This window comes from Lissotriton helveticus, chromosome 9 (genome assembly GCF_964261635.1).
Source record: "Lissotriton helveticus chromosome 9, aLisHel1.1, whole genome shotgun sequence".
Classification (NCBI taxonomy): Eukaryota; Metazoa; Chordata; class Amphibia; order Caudata; family Salamandridae; genus Lissotriton; species Lissotriton helveticus.
Genome location: NC_136070.1, coordinates 59,680,172 through 59,702,350, shown reverse-complemented (window position 1 = coordinate 59,702,350; position 22,179 = coordinate 59,680,172). Strand labels below are relative to the sequence as shown.

At 48.3% G+C, this 22,179-nt stretch overlaps 1 protein-coding gene across 1 annotated transcript in view; it reads right to left on the bottom strand.

Annotated features, from left to right (window-relative positions):
- Nucleotides 1-22,179, bottom strand: part of RYR3 (ryanodine receptor 3) — a 1,933,484-nt gene that overhangs the window by 1,112,923 nt on the left and 798,382 nt on the right. The window contains exon 27 of the mRNA XM_078661960.1: nucleotides 4,662-4,836. Within this exon, the coding sequence (XP_078518086.1) occupies nucleotides 4,662-4,836 (175 nt within the window). The remainder of the gene's footprint in view (nucleotides 1-4,661; nucleotides 4,837-22,179) is intronic.

Here is a 22,179-nt window from a genome sequence, read left to right as displayed (position 1 = left end):
GGGCAGAATGTCTCTACTCACTAGGAGGTTGGACAGCGGTTAAAGTGAGCTGAACCACTGTCTCATACAGTAGTCTGTAGTAGGCAGGAGAAAAATTATGTGACTGACTCATCAACAGACCAGTGAATCAAGAGGGTTGACTGAAAGCCCATTTAAGATATTGTACATATAAGTTTAGTAAAGTCAAAAAGGTATTGGCTAACACCATACCAAAAAAGGGTACTTTTCATTCCTTTAACAAGTGTGAATTTTGAATACAAAGAACACACAAAACCAGGATTTAAAGAGAAAAACAGAAGTGTGGCCTTCCTTCAAGGAAGGGGCATTGAAAGCTGTTAAACACCCCGAGACTTATAAATTCATAGTTTTCTTTTTAGCTAGCTCCAGGTGCTTTAATTTCCCGATTTTCTCCCTCTCTTTGCTTCCACAAAACTTGGATACTATTGGTGAATAAGAGAAACACAAGAGGGAGAGAGCTGGAAAACACACACACTCTGATGGCGTGCTTAACGAAAATGACAAAAAGTAGTTTTCTAAAGGTGAGCAGTAGGATAACACACGTCAGCCAGTAGAAAGGATGGTAAAGAGTCTGTGCTCCAAGGGAGTGACAGACACAAGATGGGTTAGGAAAGCCATCAAATAAGAAGGATGCAAATGACAATGAAGCCAACCAATGGTAACAAACAGGTGGGCTCTAAGCCCCTGCAAGTTCTTTGTAAGCCAACAACAAAACTTTTTCAACCAGATACCTTGCACTGTCTAGTAGGCAAGACCTGAAAAGGATGCTCTTGCATTCCCCACTTTTATCTCCACTAACACCAAACTGATGCAATAAAAATTGTTCTCTTTACACATACATTTGTTCAAGTGAGAACTGATCTGTCTCCGCAATGTCTTGATGGCGGACAACACCATTGAGCCCAAAGAGAGCACTTGCAACCTGTCTAGAAAGGTTTGCTAATCACACTATTTAACACATGTAGCCTTTCTTCAAAAGGCAGGCACCAAGGCGTTTAAGCTGTCTGCCCCTCTGCATACAGCATAGGACACCACTCCTCCATGCTCAGCATCAGCCAGGTTAAGTGCAGTATTCCCTCTTCAGAGTGTGTTGTTACAAGCAATGCTTGAAATTGAAATACAGAAGTGCTCATTATCCCAGAATAGCTGTTTGCTACTGAGAAGTGATGGTACTCCTTACTTAAAAGTATTGCACCTCTGCTGAGAAGTATTACTCTCCTTTCAAATTAAAGAAGAGCCAGTACTCGGTGTCTTGTCAGTACCTGCTCCGGGTTAGAAGTATAGGATTTGGTTTATACAAAAGAAGTAAAGCAGGCAACTGTAAACAATCGAATGCAGGAGATATATGCAGTTAAAAATATACACATCTATTACTGTTTAGCCACCGTAAAAATAAGTTTTGCCTGCGGAACCTACCTAAGCGCCAACAAATGCACATACTTATAAGCCATGCACCCAAGCTGTAAAAAGAAAGTTATTTTCATTTGTCCACTGAAGGCATGAAATGGCCAAATGAGAGTGCATTCCCATGAAAATGTTTATCTTCAACAGCATGACTTGCTGCAGTCTTAGAGTTCACAACCATGAGGAAGAGCTTCGAGGACCTAGGGATAGTCCCAACACGCTGTCTCCTCTCTAGAGCAATGTGGGTTGTCAGGCAATGTCACATGAGAACAAGACAGACAGGGAATGTGTGGAGGGAAAGAGATCCAAGGAGCAAGAATGATGGCGGGGAAGGTGAGAGATGTAGAGGAATGAGAAGACAGACTGGAGGACTTGGAAAGAATGATGTGAGAAAAGTGACAATGCACAACGGAATGTGAAAGAGAACTAACAGTAGTGCTAGAGCGAGTGAGAAATGGGGAAGCGAATAAGAGGAAACAGAAATATAGGCTGAAAGATGCAATGCTCCTGCACCCGGTTGACTTCTATTAGACAGATCAAGATCCCACTGAGGTTTGTTTGTTTGCAATTGTACACCCTGGGTCCACCCTTTAAACAGTTTCCTTTCTAGAGCCCCCCCTTTCCACAAGTCAAGAGTGACTTAGCTGGTGCCCAGAGCCAGGGATCCAATGTTCTTGCCATAATAATGACCCAAGATATTACAGTTGTAAGGACCTGAGAGTCTTGCCCCCGAAACAAAAAACCCTGGTCCCCTTGTGCAATCCAACATCAAAATGTTCACACAGAGATGTAAGGGTTTTGGCGGCTTAATGATTTCACATACTGATAAACTGGTTACTCTTCAACTCGCTCGGGCTTCCATAATTGTAATATTTTAGACTCAATGAGTAGATCCTGTGATATTCGTATTGGAAGTTAAGATACCATGAGGTCTCAAAACAAAGAACTCTGTGACTTGTAGGAACTGAGATACATGGACTTTTATTAAGATTCATTACATTTAACTCACACTATGATTTGACTTTGATTTCATCATGATGGCTTTGACTCCATTAGAAGTCCATCATTTGGTATGAGAAACAATGCATGAAGCTTCAACCACCACAACCACTACATCACCTCCCCTGAACTAGGCCTAGACTGCATGGACAATACCCCCCAGAGAGTCAAGGAGCTTTTGAGGGCTCCACTTCCCATTATATCGGGTTCCTGGCAAGCTCACCAGTTGGCAACAGGAGTCTCACCATTGATACTGCCACATGAACCGTAAAACTATATGGGTCTTGGAAAAGATCAAACAGGTAGAACGAGACCGGGGAAGAAAAGGAAAATTGGAGAAATATATAAGAAAGATGGAGAAAATGAGTCAAGAGGTAGAGAAAGACAAAAAAGGGCGTACTATGGGAAAATAGATAACAGGAAACACCCCAATTGGGAAGAAAGAAAGAGAAGGATCAAGGGTCACTGACAGAATATCGGAAACAAAAATAATGTGCGGGCAGAATATCCACTCAAAAATATCGATAACAAAAATATCGAGAAGGTAAGTGCAAACAGGTAAGTACAAATGTACTATTCGTAACTTTACGTCAACGTACCTTGAAGATATTTATATATATCGTCAAGGTACAGCTATGTGGAGTTGTACATAGTAAAACTTTGCTTACTTATAGAAACTTACCTTCACAATATTGTGGCCCTCAATATTCTTGATACGCTATTTTTTCCACATGATATTTTTTCACCAATATTTTGTCTAAACACCAAGGATCAAGAGTGAAAAAGGGGTGAATGGGTCTAGGAAGAGTGCTAGAGGTAAGAAGATATGTGAATAGGAAGTCGGACGGAGAGAAAAGAATCAAGGGCGAAAAAGAGAGCTGTAAAAAAATAAACACGAGGAAGAGAGATGGAGAAACTTTGCCAGAAAGTAGGGAGAGAGAGAAGGGGAGATATGGAGAAATAAATATAATTCATGCCTGGTTACCTGGTGTGCAGGAACAAAGTGGCCGTGCAAACTGGAAGAGATGAGAGAGAAACAGTGTCTGGGACATTTAGAAAAAACGTAGGGGCATATTAACAAGGGCATTATCTCTGCTTTTTTGGCTTTAAAAGCCAAAAAAGTGGAGATAATCTTTTTGCCCTATTTACAAGTGAGTGCTAACAAGCATTAGCGCATGTTAGCACCCTTTGACCCGACGCCTCCCTTTGCATCTCTAATGAGATGCAAAGTGGGCATCACTGGACAGTACAACCTTGCAAATATCGCTGATGTGAACATCGCAATATTTACAAGGCTGCCCCAGCATTTAAGCAGACATTAGTTTTTGGGAAAAAAACGCTGTTTTCGCCAAAAACTAACGTCTGCTAAAATGCAGACTTACATATCCCTAACATTGGAGGTGGATTATGCTGATATGACCACAGGGTCGTATCAGCAAGGTTATTGCAGTTTTGCAGGGAACATCGCTGGAAAACCAACGATGTTCCCTGCAAAACGGCAATTTCCCCGCTATCGCTGGAATTTTTAATGCCCTGGAGAAACGCGTTGTTAATAACGCGCTACCAGGGTGATAAATTCCAGAGATAGACGGCGATAAATAAAAAAGCGCTAAGCGCGTTTTGCGTTATTTATCGCCGTCCCTTGATCATATGCCCCTAATTGGTGGGGAAACTACCAGAAAGTAGGGAAAGAGGAGAAGACAGGGAGCAATAGATTAAAAAAAACAAGGATAGTTTTCTAGTGTGGAGAATAGGAGAGCTTTATGAAAACTGAAAGAGATGAGGAGCACAGAGATGGTGGAAAGACATGTGGGGGACCATTTAAAAAATGGAGAGCGATGAAGGCAGGCTGAGACAGGAATGCATTGTGAGTGAGATGCATTGTGAGTGAGATTTCCACATACACTGAAAGACAGAATGTTCAATCTCTTTCTTTGTGCTGGGGAGAAGCACTGGTTTATTATAACGTTTATCACTGGAGGAGCAGCTCTACTGTGGAAAAGGTTCAGTTGATATCTGTACCAGGGAATAGTTGGCTGTTACACTTCACAGGAGCCAACCATGGGTAAGGATTAAACTGTGTGAATTACTGAGCATCATGGTGATGTACGGAACATCCATCTCTTGAGAATAAACCTGTTATTGCCAAGACGTTTCTGAACATTGGAAGTAAAGACTATGCCTTTCAAAGCTCCACAACTATGTCCAAAGGTGTGGAAAATGTTCCAAGCCCCACTCACCGTTCTCGATTTCGAAGTCTGCAAAGGCAAGCTCAGAGCCCTGGTTGGTTATCAGTAGTTCACCATTCAGGGTAAAGAGCATCGACTTGTCTTCCATATCTATCATACATCCGACCACATCTCCGGCACGCCAGCATCTCCCAAAGAAAGTGCTTCCCATGTTCCAGCATTGGCCCTGTGGAAAAGAGCAAGAAGGGTTCAGAAAAGCTTACCACGTTCCCACTGCTTCCCTGCCTTTGTGAAAAGACCAACATGTCTGCAGGAAAAGCTTTGAAAACACATATCTGCCTGACCTAGGTGAAAAAATCAAGAATATTTCAGAAAGAGCTGCCCAGGTACTCCATCGACCCTGACCTGTGCATGTGATGAACAGATCAATAGGATTCCAGAAATTCCATCACTCTTTGAACATGTGCTGCAAAAGGGACATCTTAGCAAATCAAATGTGGTCACTCAAAAGAAAATCGTCTAATCCCATCCGCTATGTTGTCACAGTGAAGGATTAGCAACAGCATCTCTAAGGAGTAAGACAATATCAGCTATCAAGAAAGGTGCCTCAAGGTAGAGGCCTTCTCTTCTGAATTGTGATTCAATACACCTTTCTGGGGAGAACGTTATGATAGAGAAGAAAACAAGTTACTTACCTGTAACTTTGGTTCCCCAGTATTGGTAACTTTCATGGATTCCCATGCTTTTGTATCATTCCCCGTCGTCGGAATGGGAGTCTTGGTAACAAAATAACATAGCAGTAGGTACAAAAGATAAAGAAAAAGGCCGAGGCCTCGTTCCCTTTTGTAGCACAGCCACCTCTTTTCGCAAAAGAGACCAAAGCAAAGCAACAGCCAATCAGATTAGCCTCACCGCCTAGAACCATCCTGAGAACCTCAAAGCATCAGATTTTCGAAGCCGTTGTGTAACAGTATAACCAAATTTGCTGAGGGCTGAGCTCTCCATGGGGAGGAGGGCAGGCGCATGGGAACCTATGAAAGTTACCAATACTGGAGAACCAAAGTTACAGGTAAGTAACTTGTTTTCTTACTTCAGTATTGGAACTTTCATCGATTCCTATAGCTTGTATCATAGTAGGTACCAGTCAGAGAGCACATTTTGCTCCCTCTTTGACCTCTCTTCCTCCATTACTCTTTTTTTTTTTACAACCTGAATCAACAGTGCAATCACATAAAGAATATATAGCAAAATGTGCAAAACACTAAGAAAGGAAGGAGGGAAGAAAGGAAAGCTCACCACTCAATGGAAGAGGTTCCTCAGAACTGCCTGGCCTACAGCCGTGTCTTCTTGTGCCGAGGTCTCCAGGCAGTAATGTCTTGTGAAGGTGTGCGTGCTGCTCCAAGTTGCAGCCCAGCAAATGTCTTTAATCTGAACTCTCACAAAGAGAGCCGAAGAAGAAGCCATGGACCTTGTTGAGTGTGCTCTAACTCTGCCTTCTAGATACTTGCCCGCTGCAGAGTGACAGCACTGTATGGCACTGAAGAGCCATCTAGCGATACCCTGCTTAGAGAGGGGTAAGCCTTTGCGGGGAGCACTAAATGCGATGAACAATTGAGAAGATTTTCGAAATCCTTTAGTACGGTCCAGATAAAATTTTAAGCACCGCTGCACATCCAGTGAATGAAGTGTCCTTTCTGCCGGCATGGAAGGCTGAGGAAAGAAAGCCTTGAGAATCACTGGTTCGTTTAAATGAAAGTCTGAAGGCACTTTTGGTATGAACTTTGGATTAATCCTTAGAATTACTGTATTTCTTTTCAATTGGAGAAAAGGTTCCTGTATTGTGAGAGCTTGCAATTCTCCAATACGTCTTGCAGAAGTGAGAGCAAGAAGGAGCGCCAATTTCCACAAGAGGAATTTCATATCTGCTCGATGAATCGGTTCAAAGGGATGCTTCATCAGCTGGGTGAGAACCAAGTTCAAATGCCATGTGGGAGGCGGAGGCCTCACTGGAGGAAAAACTCAAAACAGACCCTTGAGAAATTGTTTGACAATTCTGGATGACCAGAGAGAAGGTCCAGATGCAGTGCGTCTGTAGCGAGAAACTGCTGCTAAGTGAACCTTTATGGATGAATGAGCCAGTCCCGCCTTAGCCAAGGACAGGAGATAAGGAAAAACCTGATGAGGTTGAGACGAGAAAGGGTCCACACCTTTCTGCCGGCACCAGATGCAAAATCATTTCCATTTCAAACGGTAAGTCTTGTTAGTGGAAGGAGCTCTAGCCTGAGAGAGAACATCTCTTATTTCATCCGAGAGATGAAGGTTCAGGAACGCTCGCTGCTCAGGAGCCATGCTGACAGGTGCAAGGAACAAGGATCCGGATACCAGATCTGGCCCTGGAACATCGTGAGAAGATCCGGGATCGCCCGCAAAGGACGTGGAGGGGCCAGAGAAAGGAGGTGAAGCTCCATGAACCAAAACTGCCTTGGCCAAGGTGGAGCTATTAGGATCATCCTGCACGGTTCCGTCTTGATCTTCCTGAGCAGTCGTGGAATTAATGGAATGGGGGAAAGGCGTATACAAATGCTTTTGACTAGGGGTGGACGGACATTTCCGTTCCGCCCACGGAATGGGCGGAGATTTGCCCCTTCCGCCTTCCGCAAAGAAGGGGGAGAAACGGGTCAAATCTCCGCACACTCAGGGGAAGAACGGAAGTTGTCTGCCCGCCTCCTGCCCGCCTCCCGCCCGCAATAATAAACATTGATTTAAGCCTAAAATAACATTTATTAACACTTACCTTATCGCGGGGTCATCTTCCTGGTCTATCGCACCTTCTTCTTGAAACTGCGCATGCGCGGGAGTCTGCGCATGTGCATTCCTGGCACTAGCTATTGAGCCGCTGGCTATAGCCATTCGGATATTGGCAAACAGTTAGGGTGTTCGTTTGGTAGAGGAGAATCACACAATCTCTCTTTATGCTGATGACGTATTATTATATGTGCACAATAAAACGAACATCCCAGACTCCATACCCAACATACTGTCACTGTTTTCTCAGCTTTTAGGATTACGGGTCAACCAGGGAAGTCGTACTACTTTCCATTTGTCCCTAGTGTGGCTGACCCATCTTTTTCTATAGAAGGCTTCATGGTTACATGGCAACCGAACATGTTCCGATCCCCAGGTATCCGTGTGTATCGTGAGGATTGTGCCCTTTGGAAAGGTAACCTTACATGTACCCTTACATCCCTAAAGTCGCAAATGACGTTCTGGAAGACGTTAGCATTATCAGTAGCTAGCAGGGTGGCACTCATCAAGATGGTGGTCCTTCACCGTCTTTTATATTACTTTGCTAATCTACCACTATACTTACCACCATCATTCTTCCAACCAATAGGTCAGATGCTCCGAGATTTAATATGGAATAGATCATGCTGCAAAGTTATATTTACCATCCGCTGGGGGCGGAATTGTGGTACTGAATTTTGAACACTATTATCAAGCATCTCAGCTACAGTGGGTGGCACGATGGACAGCGGGCCAACACCTACGAGATACGGCGGGTAGTGCAGCACCACTAACGCTCAGTACGGTCCTTTCCTTACTCCACCCTTGTGACGGAAGGGCTGGCAAACTCCCTCTACTGTTACAGATGGCCTATCGCTGCTTTCCGAGATCGTTATTCCTCACAAAATATATCAGACCTTATGCTCTGGCTACCCCCTTGCTTGGAATGCCGAAGGGGAATAGAACAACCACATTACCAGAATTTACAGCTTGGCACAAGGCAGGGATACATACATTGGGAGATCTCTATGCAGATGGAGCGCTTATGACTTACAATGACCTTATGCATGCAGAGGAATTATCTTCTGGACAATTTCTTATACAAGCTTCATGACTCAGTTGTTTATCTATTGCTCCCTGTCTTCTCCTCTTTCCCTACTTTCTGGTACTTTCCTCACCACTTAGGGGCATATCATCAAGGGACGGCGATAAATAATGCAAAACGCGCTTAGCGCTTTTTTATTTATCGCCGTCTATCTCTGGAATTTATCGCCCTGGTAGCGCGTTACTAACAACGCATTTCTCCAGGGCGATAAAAATTCCAGCGATAGCGGGGAAATTGCCGTTTTGCAGGGAACATTGCTGGTTTTCCAGCGATGTTCCCTGCAAAACCGCAATACCCTTGCTGATACGACCCTGTGGTCGTATCAGCATAATCCACCCCCAATGTTAGGGATATGTAAGTCTGCATTTTAGCATGCGTTAGTTTTTGGCGAAAACAGCGGTTTTCTCCAAAAACTAACGTCTGCTTAAATGCTGGGGCAGCCTTGTAAATATCGCGATGTGCACATCAGCAATGTTTGCAAGGTTGTACTGCCCAGTGACGCCCACTTTGCATCTCATTAGAGATGCAAAGGAAGGCGTCTGGTAAAAGGGTGCTAACATGCGCTAATGCATGTTAGCACCCACTTGTAAATAGGGCGAAAAGATTATCTCCACTTTTTTGGCTTTTAAAGCCAGAAAAGCGGAGATAATGCCCTTGTTAATATGCCCCTTCGTTGTTTTTCTGGATGAGGAATAATCTTGAGTTAAAACCTAGGTTCCTCATGCAGTTTGTTACTGGCTCTATGGCTTTTTTGAGCAGCAGCTTTTTATGTGTCATAAGGGTGGTGTTTTTTCTGTCAGAGGCGATGTCAGATACATTGTTGTGAATTCTAGTGAGTGCCCATGCTGAATTATGTCTAATACTCAATGATCTGATGTCATGTTTTAACCAAGTTGATATATATGCCCTTACTACACCCTCCTCCTCCTCCCCCAGCAGTCTCAACTGCCCCCAGTTAGGTTTGTCATCCTTTTCCTGGCTTTTGTTTGTTGATGGATCTTTTTCCTTTGTTGTTGATTCTCCATATGTTTGCTTCCATACTGCGTGTTGTTATGGTTCTGCAAATAATATCCATGCCTATAGGAATGAAAGGCAGATGGAGCACCTAACTGAAACAATCATTGTCCATATTGCTGCCATATAAAGTCGATATAAGGGTGTCTCTTTTGTAAGACTCACAGTGATTGTGCCATGCCTGTATAACTCTTTATATCCTGAAAGGCTTTATCCACATGTGTTTCAAACAGATGCTAACCATTAAAGTGAAGGTACTTTCAGAAAAATGCAGTGGATCCTGTTCGAGGATTCAGCATAGAGGTAAGACTACACAGTCAAGTGGTGGGGTTGTTCTGATTCACCAGTTTTTGTCTTTAAAATAAAAAAAGAAAGGATTTCTTTTTAACGGAGACCAGAGTAAGGTAAACCTCAGAGTGGCCCTTTTCCCCCACAGCTCTGCTGGAACATATTTTTTCCTTTAAGAGGTTTTGAATATCATCATGAGAGGTGCAAGTGCCCTGGTCTGAGTAATTATCACATTCTTCCTTTCAGCATAAAAAGGCATGCCATGTCCAGTATCCCTTATCAAACTTGTGGCAGGGTCTGTGGAACTTCCTGTATAAGAATGTGTTAATGTGGTAGCTTTTGTAACTGTACATATATCATTGGTTTCAGTGTTAAATCCAAAGACTTGGGGTGGGCCTTGCAGAGCAGCTGCTGGCAACCTTGGATTAAGGTCAATCATCATTTTCCATATGCCCTATACAATGGACATTTGCACCATTTGAGAATTACACGTTTGCTGAATTTCTAATTCTGGCAGTTGGCCACAATAGGGTCAATCATGAGAACTGTAACATTGCTCTACGTTGATATCTGAATCTTCAGGTACAAAGTGCATGCTAAGGTTGTGAGCCCTTCCCCCCCTACCACCCGAGAGGGTGTGTTCAGTCCAATATCATCATCACAGTACATATGTTCTATGTCTGATTTTTTATATGAAAATTCTTCTTTGTGTGAGGACGCTGAACATGAATCATCTAGAAGCAATGCAGGTGGTTGGGATCCTCATCAGTAAAACCAACTGCATTAACGGCAACGTAGAGGCTACTGGACTTTGGGGAAGTGCAGTAGTTATTGTAATGATGTGTGATGTTGTAGCTGAAATTATCAGTTACAAATGGTGAGATTGTGGGTGATGTGATAAATATTTTCCATGAAACACATACACTGGTATTGTCATCAGTTTTGTTGATTGGTGATGTTTGATCATTGGCCAGGACTTGCGCAGATGATGATGTCTTCATCATCGGAAGTACCTTGAGAACTTACTGTGTCTTTGTCGATGGTACTTTGTCCGACAAATGTGTCTTCTTCATCTTCGACAAATATGATTATGTTAATGATGGTGTTGCTTCTGGTAGCATAGCTTTTGTTGACAGTTGCTTTCCCAGTGGCAGGATTTCCTTGCTTCTCAATGATGATGAGCGCTTACTGGTCAACAATAGCTTAATCAATGATAAGATAATTATTTACTATGGGATTGTCACCTTTGAATTACCCATGAATGGTGCTTTTTTCGACTTTATAGGCAACAGAGTGCATCCTACACTGGTAGACAGCAGAGGAATAGATTTTGACTGCTTCTACGATACCTCACCATGACCAGTGATCTGCTCCTTTTAGGCAGGTGAACAAGTTACTTACCTTCGGTAACGATATATCTGTAAGAAACAGTAGTTAGTATTAGATTCCTTACCTTAGAATATCCCCAGGCGTCAGTCTGGATCCGGAAACTTTTGCGTAGCAGTACCCCTGCGCGTCGGTAGGCGTCGTCTGCAGGCGTCCCCTGCGGCTCCGCGTCGTCGGCGTCGTGCGCCGTGATGACGTCGCTGGAGTATATAGACGCCGCCTCCGCGCGCTGACGTCAGTTCTTTGCACACAGCTTTTCCGCGCCAGAACACGCAGAGCCATGTGAGAACTAACACTGGTGCCATATGAAACTAGGGCCCTGAAAGGGATGTCCTTAACCCTAGGTATCAGTTCGCAGAACGGGGAGGATGGGTGGGGCGGTAAGGAATCTAATACTAACTACTGTTTCTTACAGATATATCGTTACCGAAGGTAAGTAACTTGTTCATCTGAAAGAAACAGGTTAGTATTAGATTCCTTACCTTAGAATAGATACCCCAGCAATACCAACCCCGGTGGTGGGTCTGCGAACCAATACAATCCTACACCAGAAAATCCTGGAGGACCGAACGGCCAAAGAAGCCGTCCTTCCGGACTTGACTGTCCAGGCAGTAATGCCTCGCAAAGGTGTGCAGCGAGGCCCACGTAGCCGCCTGGCAAATGTCCTGCAAAGGGACTCCCCGGCCCAGGGCAGTAGTAGCCGCCGTGGCCCGAGTGGAATGGGCCCTCAGCCCAACAGGAGGCTCCTTCCGAGCCAAAGAGTAGCATGCTTTGATGCACAGGACGACCCACCGAGAGATGGTTCGTTTCTGTACCGCCCTTCCCTTCTTCTCACCCACGTAGCCAACAAACAGTTGGTCATCCACCCGGAACTGGCGTGTGCGATCCATATAAAATGAAAGCGCACGTTTTGGGTCCAGACGATGGAGCCGCTCTTCATCTTTTGAAGGATGCGGAGGCGGGAAGAAGGAGGGCAAGGTGATGGACTGCCCAATGTGAAAAGCAGAAACTACTTTGGGCAGGAAAGAAGGTCTAGTTCTAAGAACCACCTTGTCAGGATGAACGGACAAGAAAGGAGGTTGAACAGAAAGAGCCTGGAGCTCACTCACTCTCCTGGCAGAGGTGATGGCAACCAGGAAGGCCGTCTTTAAAGTGAGAAGACGGAGAGGACAGGAATGAAGCGGCTCAAAGGGAGCACACATCAAGAATGTCAGAACCAGGTTCAAGTCCCACTGAGGCATCACAAACGGGACAGGTGGATACATGTGCGTGATGCCTTTCAAGAATCTCAGTACAATAGGGGACTTGAATAAGGACGGCTGATCAGGAAGCCTTAAGAAGGCGGAAAGGGCAGAAAGGTAGCCCTTGATAGTGCCCAGAGCAGAGCCCTGCTGGGCAAGAGAAAGAAGGAAGAGGAGAACCTCGGAAAGAGGGGCAGAAAGGGGATCCACAGCCTTTGCTGTGCACCATGCCACAAATCTGTTCCACCGGCAGGCGTATACCGACTTTGTGGAGGGACGCCTGGCTGCCAGAATCACATCACAGACTTCAGGAGGCAAGTCGAATGGCCTCAACTGTCGCCGCTCAATCTCCACGCATGGAGGTGGAGGCTGGACAGGTTCGGGTGGAGGACCGTCCCCTGCTGCTGCGACAGAAGGTCCTCCTGAAGGGGCAGGCGGATCGAGGGACCGACTGACATGCTGAGTAGCTCGGGATACCAGTATCTTCGAGCCCAGTCCGGAGCCACAAGGATAACTTGGGCCCGGTCGCGCCTGATCTTCTTCAGCACTCTGGGCAGAAGTGGTATAGGCGGAAAGGCGTACAACAGACCGCAACTCCACTCGCGCCGAAAGGCGTCGCCGAGCGAGTGCCGTCTTGGAAACTCCAACGCGCAGAACTGATGACATTGCGCGTTCTCTTCTGTGGCGAATAGATCTAACCAAGGCTCTCCCCATTGCAGAAAGAGGCCTCTCGCCACGTCCGAGTTCAGACGCCATTCGTGATCCACCGAGCACCGACGGCTGAGTTCGTCCGCCCTGGCGTTCAGAGAACCTGCCAGGTGTTGAACCGTCAGAGTCACGCCCTGACGTTCCAGCCATTGCCAGAGGCGCAGAGCCTCCTGGCAAAGGGTCCACGACCCCACACCGCCCTGTTTGTTGCAGTACCACATGGCGGTGGTGTTGTCCGTGAACACCTGCACTACACTCCCGTTGACAAAGGGGAGGAATGCCTTCAGTGCTAGGCGAATCGCCCACAGCTCCAACATGTTGATATGGAGCCGGGACTCCGCCGGAGACGAGATGCCTCTGATCTCCGCCTCTCCCAAGTGGCCTCCCCAGCCCTGGAGGGACGCGTCCGTCACAACTACGTGCTCCGGTTGGGGAAGGGAGAGGGATCTGCCCCTGACCCAATCGCGGTCCGTAAGCCACCACTGCAACTGTCTCGCAGTGCCCTCCGAGATCAGGACATGGCCGGACAGGTTGCCCTGATGCTGGGCCCACTGAAACTTCAGGTCCCACTGCAGAGCCCGCATCCGCCATCTGGCGTGATGCACCAGAAGGATGCAGGAGGCCATCAGCCCCAGAAGCCGCAGCGTCAACCTGACCGAAACCCGGGACAACGGCTGAAAGATGGGAATCAGAGCCTGAATATCCCGGACCCGCCGTTCCGGAGGATAAACCCGAAACTGCGCCGAGTCGAGAACCGCTCCGATGAAAAGGAGCTTTTGAGAGGGACACAGGTGTGATTTCGGTACATTGATGGAAAACCCCAGCTCGTGCAGGAGGTCTGCCGTCATCTGAAGGTGGTGGACGACTGTTTGGGGCGAGCCCGCCTTCAACAACCAGTCGTCGAGGTAGGGGAAGACTGAAACCCCTAACCGGCGCAGATGAGCTGCGACCACCGCCATCACTTTCGTGAACACCCGTGGGGCGCTGGTAAGGCTGAATGGGAGCACGATAAACTGAAAGTGCTCGTGGCCTACCGTGAACCGCAGGTAACGCCGGTGGGCCGGCAGGACGGGGATGTGAAAATACGCATCCTGCAAGTCCAACGCTACCATCCAGTCTTGTGGGTCTAGAGCAGCCAAGACCTGAGCCAAAGTCAACATCTTGAACTTCTCCTTCCGGAGGAAGCCGTTGACGTTCCGTAGGTCCAAGATAGGACGTAGGCCCCCTTTGTCCTTCTTGGGTACCAGAAAGTAGTGGGAGTAGCAACCACACACTACTTCTGGCCCAGGAACGCGCTCGATGGCCCCCTTGGCCAAGAGGGCCGTAACTTCCTCCTGCAGAAGTGTCAAGTGGTCCCCCGACACACGGTGGTTCTGCGGTGGCATGGCTGGAGGAGTGGTCTCGAAGGGGAGGGAGTAGCCCCTTCGGACGAGCTGCAGCACCCACCTGTCCGACGTGATCGTGTGCCAGCGGGAGTGGTGATGGCGAACCCTGCCACCCACTGGCGTCACATGGGCCCGAAAGCTCGGATTAGGAAGATTTGGAGGCTGCTGCGGGGGGAGGTGTGGACTGACCTCGCCGCTGTCCCCTACCGCCACCCCGGCGGAACCCACGGCCGCCACCGCGCTGAGGAGCGTTCTGCGGAGCGTGGCTGGCAGCACGTGTGGGACCGCCCCTTCCGTGGCCACGAAAGGAGCGAAACGAACCCGTCTGCTGGCGCTGGGTCGAGAGACCCAAGGACTTTGCCGTGACCCTGGAGTCCTTGAAGCGCTCAAGCGCGTTGTCCGCTTTGTCGCCGAACAGGCGACTGCCATCGAAAGGCATGTCCATGAGGGCATTCTGGACATCTGGCGAGAAGTTGGCGGATCTCAGCCAAGCATGGCGACGAATCGCCACCGTCGTGGACATCGCCCGTCCCAGCGAGTCGGTCGTGTCAAGACCACACCGTATAGAATACCTCGCCGCGTCCCGGCCTTCAACCAAGGCCTGGTTGAGCTTGTCCCGCACCTCCTGCGGGCATTGCGGCAGACACTCCGCGACCGTATCCCACAGAGAGTGGGTGTAGCGGCCTAAGAGGCACGCGGTATTGCAAGACCGCAGCCCTGCACTCAGAGACGAGAAGACCTTCTTGCCAAACTGGTCATATCGCTTAGATTCCCGATCGGGCGGGGCCGTCGGGAATGCGGACTGGGAAGTGGAGGCTTGGATCACCAGACTCTCAGGGGAGGGATGGGTGGAGAGGAAGGCAGGGTCGTCCGAACACGGACGGTGACGCCTGGCAACGTTTCGGTCAACAGGTGAACCGGAAGCGGGCCTGGACCAGGTGCCCAAAAGGACATCCGTCAGGGCGTCATTAAACGGCAGCAGAGGCTCCTGTGGGCATGACTGCGGTTTGAATACCTCGGTGAGGATGTTAGGTTTTACCTTAGCGACGGGGAGCTCAAGGCTCAAGGCCTTGGCAGCCCTCATCAGTACCACCGAATAGGCAGCCCCAGCCTCCGACGCCACAGTGGGAGGCGAGACAAACCCAGGGTTGGGCGACTCGTCCAGACCACTGGCATCACCTAAGTCACCTACCCAGTCCACGTCGTACTGGCATGCTCGTGACAAAGGGTCCTCAGACCCCTCCCAACCCTCACCATAATCGTCCTCATCGCCATAGTTCGAGTCAACGATATAGACCGGCTCCTCGGAGCCAATGGGCCCCAACGGCGCCGGACTCGGCGTCGGACGATGCCGGTCCGACTCCGCGTCAGGAGTCAGAGAGGGAATGGGGGTGGCGCCGCGCGGCGCCGGAGCCCCGACGCCGGCCGGAACCGACGGCTGAGTCACGGTGCCGCGCGGAGGCGGTACCACGGGTTGCCCCGATGGAATCGGCGCCGGAGAGGCCGGTTGACCAGCCGGCGACGACCCTGAAGGGCCCAGCGGCGCCGGGGCCAGAGCCGCCGGCGGCGTCGGGGCCGGAGCACCCGGCGGCGTCGGGGCAGGTGCACCCGAACCGCTCGGGCCCCCAGACGGGACCGACGGGCCCGCAGGCGTCGTAGGCCCCGCCGGAGGAGACATCGCCCTCATAGCCATGAGGAACTCCTCAATCTCCTCCCGCGACGCGCCTTCCCCAGGGACCGACGGGTATGGGGCAGACGGCGTCGGCGACCCACGCGGGGCCGCGGGGGTGGGGCCACCCCAACCCCCGGCCGCATCACGCGGGCGTCGGGGGGAGTCGGGGGTACGATGACGACGCCCCGACTTCTTGTGTCGCTTACCTGAGGAACCGGAGGAATGGTGACGACTCCCGGAGCGCTCATGGCGGCTCCGCGATCGTTCTCTCGACCGCTCCCTCGACCTCCGACCGGACCGGGACCGCTCTCGACGCGGGGCCGACACCCGGAGCTCGAGCAGCTTGCGGGACCGCTCCCGCCTAGCTTTACTTGTCAAGGCCCGGCAGTCGACGCAGGACTCCACGTCGTGGTCCGCGCCCAGACACCGGAGGCAGAGTCGATGGTGGTCGGTGACCGACATCAGGCGGTCGCACCCGTCGCATGTAACAAAAACTTGGTCAAAAGACCGGAGTACTGCTCTTCGGATCTGCGCTAACTGGCGCGGAAAAAAGAAGAACTGACGTCAGCGCGCGGAGGCGGCGTCTATATACTCCAGCGACGTCATCACGGCGCACGACGCCGACGACGCGGAGCCGCAGGGGACGCCTGCAGACGACGCCTACCGACGCGCAGGGGTACTGCTACGCAAAAGTTTCCGGATCCAGACTGACGCCTGGGGATATTCTAAGGTAAGGAATCTAATACTAACCTGTTTCTTTCAGATACAGAGGTTCTCATACGGACTTACTTACCTTTAGGAAGATGCTTAAAACCTGGCTCTTCCGACACCTTAAGTTCCCCTCCACCCTCTAGGGATAGCAGCAGACTAGTTCTGAGGTTCTCTAGCGCTAGAACACTCTTTCTAAGTAGCTGTGCGCTTTATAAATACCTCGATTCATTCATTCATTCATGGTGGGAATAAGACGGAGCTCTGATGTGGCCCCGGTAGCTGTTTCATTTGATCCATATCCTTCCAATTTGCGGTTTTCTGTGTTCAGGATATGCAGCAGCCTATATCCTCTATCTTTTAGAGTTGAACGTTGCACACATGTCACTGTTCTTTGGTTTATGCTGGGATTTAAGAAGCAATAAATCCACTGAGTGTGATGTGTAGGTAGCTTTTCTGGCTCCACACTCTTCACTAGTTTGAAGACAGCTCTTGGTTATGAGGATTCAGCCATGGCTTTGGTGAATGAGGTAGATAGGCTGAAAGTTGTATAGTGTATTGCCATTGCCCTTTGTTACTTGAAAGTGTTACCTGCAGTGATTTTATGTCTCATATGTATTTCCTACACTCGGCATGGACAAAGGAGTCACTGACAAATGTCACACCATTTCTCCTGTAGATATCTCCAAAAATTGCAGATCTGAAAAGAGGAACATTGGGGTTCAGAAAGGGGGAAAAAACACGAAGAAAACAAGTTACTTACCTGTAACTGTAGTTCTCCAGTATTGGAAGCTTTCATAGATTCACATGCCTGAACCATTCCCCGTCGTTGAGACAGGAGTCTCCGGAACATAAAACAGCAATGCTTAGTAGTATAGCAAACAGTAAAGAGGCCTAGGCTCATTTCCCTTTTGCAACCCATAACCTTCGTTATGTAAAAGAGACCAAACTTCTCCCTGAACCAATCAGTGCTCCTCACCCTCTAGAACCATCCTGAGAGAACGCTTTGCTCCTCAGATTTTCACTTGTGGCATAAACACCCTTTCTGCTAAATCAGAGGTGAGCCTCTCAGTGGAGGAGGGTGGGTCGCATGTGAATCTATGAAAGCTTCCAATACTGGAGAACTACAGTTACAGGTAAGTAACTTGTTTTCTTACTCCAGTATTGGAGCTTCATAGATTCACATGCCTGAATCAGAATAGCGAGCAGTAGTATAAAGCACTTTTTTTTTTGCAGATCTAGTATAGTTACTTAACACATCATCTCTCTATACATATTCAGTTTAAAATTCTGCATATTAGTATTGCAATCACTCTTACCAAACATAGTAATAGAAAAAATGTGCATTTGTAACCAGGAAAAAAGGACGGAGGGATGTAAAAGAGGGCTCACCGTTACTGGATAATGTTTCTCAGCACTGCTTCTCCCACCGCCACATCTCTCTCCGCGGCTGCCTCCAAGCAGTAATGCCTGGTGAGGGTGTGGTATTTCTCCAGGTTGCTGCCCTGCAGATATCCTAGATCGGCACTCCCACAAACAAAGCACTGGAGGTGGACACTGCTCTTGTCGAATGGGCACGAACTTGTGCATTCAGAGGCTTTCCAGCTGCTTGATGACAATATTCTATCGCACTGTAAATCCATCTGGCAATTCCACATTTTGATAAAGAGAAGCCCTTCCTGGGTGAGCTGAAGGCGACAAAAAGTTGTGAAGACTTGCGGAAGGGTCTAGTCTTTTGTAAATAGAATTTGAGACAGCGCTGGACATCCAGCGAATGGAGAACTCTCTCCGCCGCTGTTGTTGGTTGAGGAAAGAACTGTTTAGAACTAGTGGTTCATTCAAATGAAAGTCAGTTAGTACCTTTGGAATAAACTTCAGATTAGTTCTGAGAATCATTCTGTCCGCCTTAAATTGCAAGTTAGGGTCTTGAATCGTGAGAGCCTGTAATTCCCCCACTCTCCTGGCCGAAGTGAGCGGGATACGAGGCGCTACTTTCCACGATAGGAATTTTAGACCTGCCCTGTGTATTGGCTCGAAGGGCTGCTTCATTAATTGAGAAAGAACTATGTTCACTTGCCAGAGAGGTGGTGGAGGCTTTATTGGAGGAAAAACTCTGAACAATCGGAATAATCTCATGTGCTGCCGAATTCAGAGGATGAATGTTACATCTTTGGCACCACAGACAGAATCTTTTCCATTTCATTCTGTAGGTCTTGTTCATACTATCCGCTCTGGCTTTTGATAGGATGTCTTTGTATTCCTCTGAGATCTTTAGATGTTGAAACTCACAGTGCTCAGGAGCCAGGCCGCTAAGTGCAATGATTTCGGGTCCAGATAGAGCACTTAGCAATGGGACATCGTCAGAGCAACGGTATTGGCCAGAGGCGAATCGGATGAACCTCCGACAGTAGCAGAAGCTCCGTGTACCAGTGCTGCCTGGGCCACCATGGGGCTATCAGGATCATCCTGCACGGCTCCTTCTTGATCTTCAAAAGAACTCCTGGCAGGAGGGGAATTGGAGGAAAGGCGTAGGCAAAGACGCCTGACCATGCCATCAAAAACACATTCCCCGAAGATCCCCGTTGGGGAAGCCAGCTTGCGAAGAACAGGCATTTTCTGTTCTCTGCTGTTGCGAAGAGGTCTACTGTTGGTTCCCCCCATCTGAGGAAGATGTTGTCTAGAACCCCTTGGTCGATCTCCCACTCGTGGCAGGTGGATTTGAGCCTGCTGAGAGTATCTGCTTTGACATTCTGGTCCCCTGGGAGATGTTCCGCTGTTATGGATATCTCGTGTTGCAGTGCCCATTCCTATATTTTCTGGGCCTCTTGAGACAGGGAGAGTGATCTTGTTCCTCCCTGTTTGTTTAAGTAGTGCATCGCTGTTGTTTTGTCTGTTCTTATTAAAACAGCTGATCTTCTTATCCTTGGTAGGAACGCTAGCAATGCCAAGCAGACAGCCCTGAGTTCCAATAAGTTGATGTGCATTCGTTGCTCGTGCAACTTCCAGCGGCAGCTGACTTGGAGATCCTGAAGGAATGCTCCCATTCCTTCTTGGGACGCATCTTTAGTAATTATCAGTGGAGCTGGCTCTGTAAGGAATGAAAGACCCTGCAAGACTTTCCGCTTTTGGGTCCACCATGTCGCCGCTTGAACCATGATCGGCGTCACCTTGACTATGTCTTCGAAGGATCCCTCCCCTTGATGCCATTGTAGATCTAGTTGCTCTTGCAACGGACGCATTCTTAACCTGCAGCAAGGTACGTGGGGAATTCAAGATGACATTGTTCCCGGCAATGACTTGTACTTGCGTACTGAAAGAATGCCTTGTTTACCTCTGTGTCCAGTGTTGCTCCCAAGAAGATGATGTTTCTTGCCGGTTGAAGGGATGATTTTTCCTCATTTACAGTCAGACCTAACTTGGCAAACAACTACACGCAAGCCGCTGTTGACGGATGGGCCGATGCTGCTGATGGTGCCTTGACTAACCAGTCGTCGAGGTAAGGAAATACTTGGTGTTTCTGTTTCCTTAGAACAGCCGCCACTGGAGCCAGGCATTTTGTAAATATTCTTGGGCCTGATTTCAGGTCGAACGGCAGTACCTTGTATTGGTAATGTTCTCCGGCTACCATGAACAAAGGTACTGCCTGTGGGAAGGATGGATGGGGATGTGAAAGTACTCATCCTGTAGGTCTAATATGGTCATATGACCTCCTGGATCTAAAAGTAGAAGGATTTCTTGAAGAGAAACCATTCTGAAAGATTGCTTCTTGAGATATGTGTTTAGGGATCTGAGGTCTAGAATAGGACGCCATTGGAGAACGTTTTTCTTGACTAGAAAAAATCGGGAGTAAAACCCCCTTCTCCTCTGGGAGTTCGGCACCGGTTCTATGGCTCACTTTCGGAGCATTGTCCGAATCTCCCGACGCATCTGAAGAAAGTGCTAGACCTCTTGATGTTTCGGCGGTGTACAAGGGGGCGTTTGTAGAAGTTCTAGAGTGTGTCCGAATTGAATTATGTTAAGGACCCGTTGATCTGTAAGTATTTGCTGCCAATTTTGGAAATAATAAGCAATCTTTCCAACCAGGGGAACATGTGACGTAAGAGGGATAGGTGTAGCTGGATCCTGAAGGTTGTCATTGTCGTCGGGTGTTGTCTTTCCCCTGATGACCTCCTTTACCTCTAGGAGTAGATTTTGTGTAGCCTCCTGACTGGCGTTGCGTATACTGCTGATGGTAGGGCTGAGATGAGTTGGAGTAAGAAGAATATCTTCCTTGCTGGTATCCTCCTCTGTAAGACGATTGGCCTCTACCTTAAGAGCCTTGAAAAGGAACTTTCCTAGATTGTAGTGTTCCTAATGATTTTGCTGTATCAGTATCTTTTTTGGTACTTTGCAGTGCCTCATCTATATGTTTCTCAAATAAATCCTCTCCATTGAAAGGAAGGTCCAAGATCTTATTTCGGACTTCCGGCCTAAACGCTGTTGCTCTTAGCCATCCTTGCCTGCGTAGGACTGCCGCTCCTCCCAAAGATCTGAAGGCTGTGGTTGCGATGTCCATAGCGCAATCCATGACTTCAGCCGAAGACCTTTCTCCATCTTCCTGGCCTCCTGTCTATCAGACTCTGGAATACGGTCTATGTAAGGTGAGAGGTCACACCACATCTGCCTATCGTACCTGCCCAGAATGGCCAGGGCATTCGCAGCTCTAACTAGAAGGGCAGACATGGAGGAAAACCTCTTACCTGCATTGTCCAATCTCCTACCCTCTCTGTCCGGAGGTGTCGTAATAGGAGCTGATGGATTCCTTGACTTCTGCTGAGCCACCTGGGTTATGACTGAGTCCAGCTTGGGGTGGCCTAGAAGACAAGCTGGAGTATCCGAAGGCTCTTTATATTTGTTGTCCAGTCTGGCGAGTACCGTTGCCGGTGTCTCCATGACTTTCAGGCCTTCTTCCCATAGATGACGGACAATCGGTAGGGACCGAACTGCCTTACGATAAGGTTCCTTGAAGTCGTACAAGAAACATTCTCCTTTGTTAGTTGACATGGTGAGTATGAATCTGTTTGTGGCTCTCTCCATTAGATTATGAAAACCAACGATGTCCTCTGGTAGTGAATCGACAGGCTTCGGTAAAGGAGAAGGCGGCGACGGAATGAGATAATCATCCCACTCTCTGCTAGGGTCTGTTATCTCTCCCTCCTCCTGATCATCATCCATGGTCACTGGTTATTGTTAAGATCTTGCTGGTGGAGATCTAGGCGAGGGATCTGGTAAAATCTTT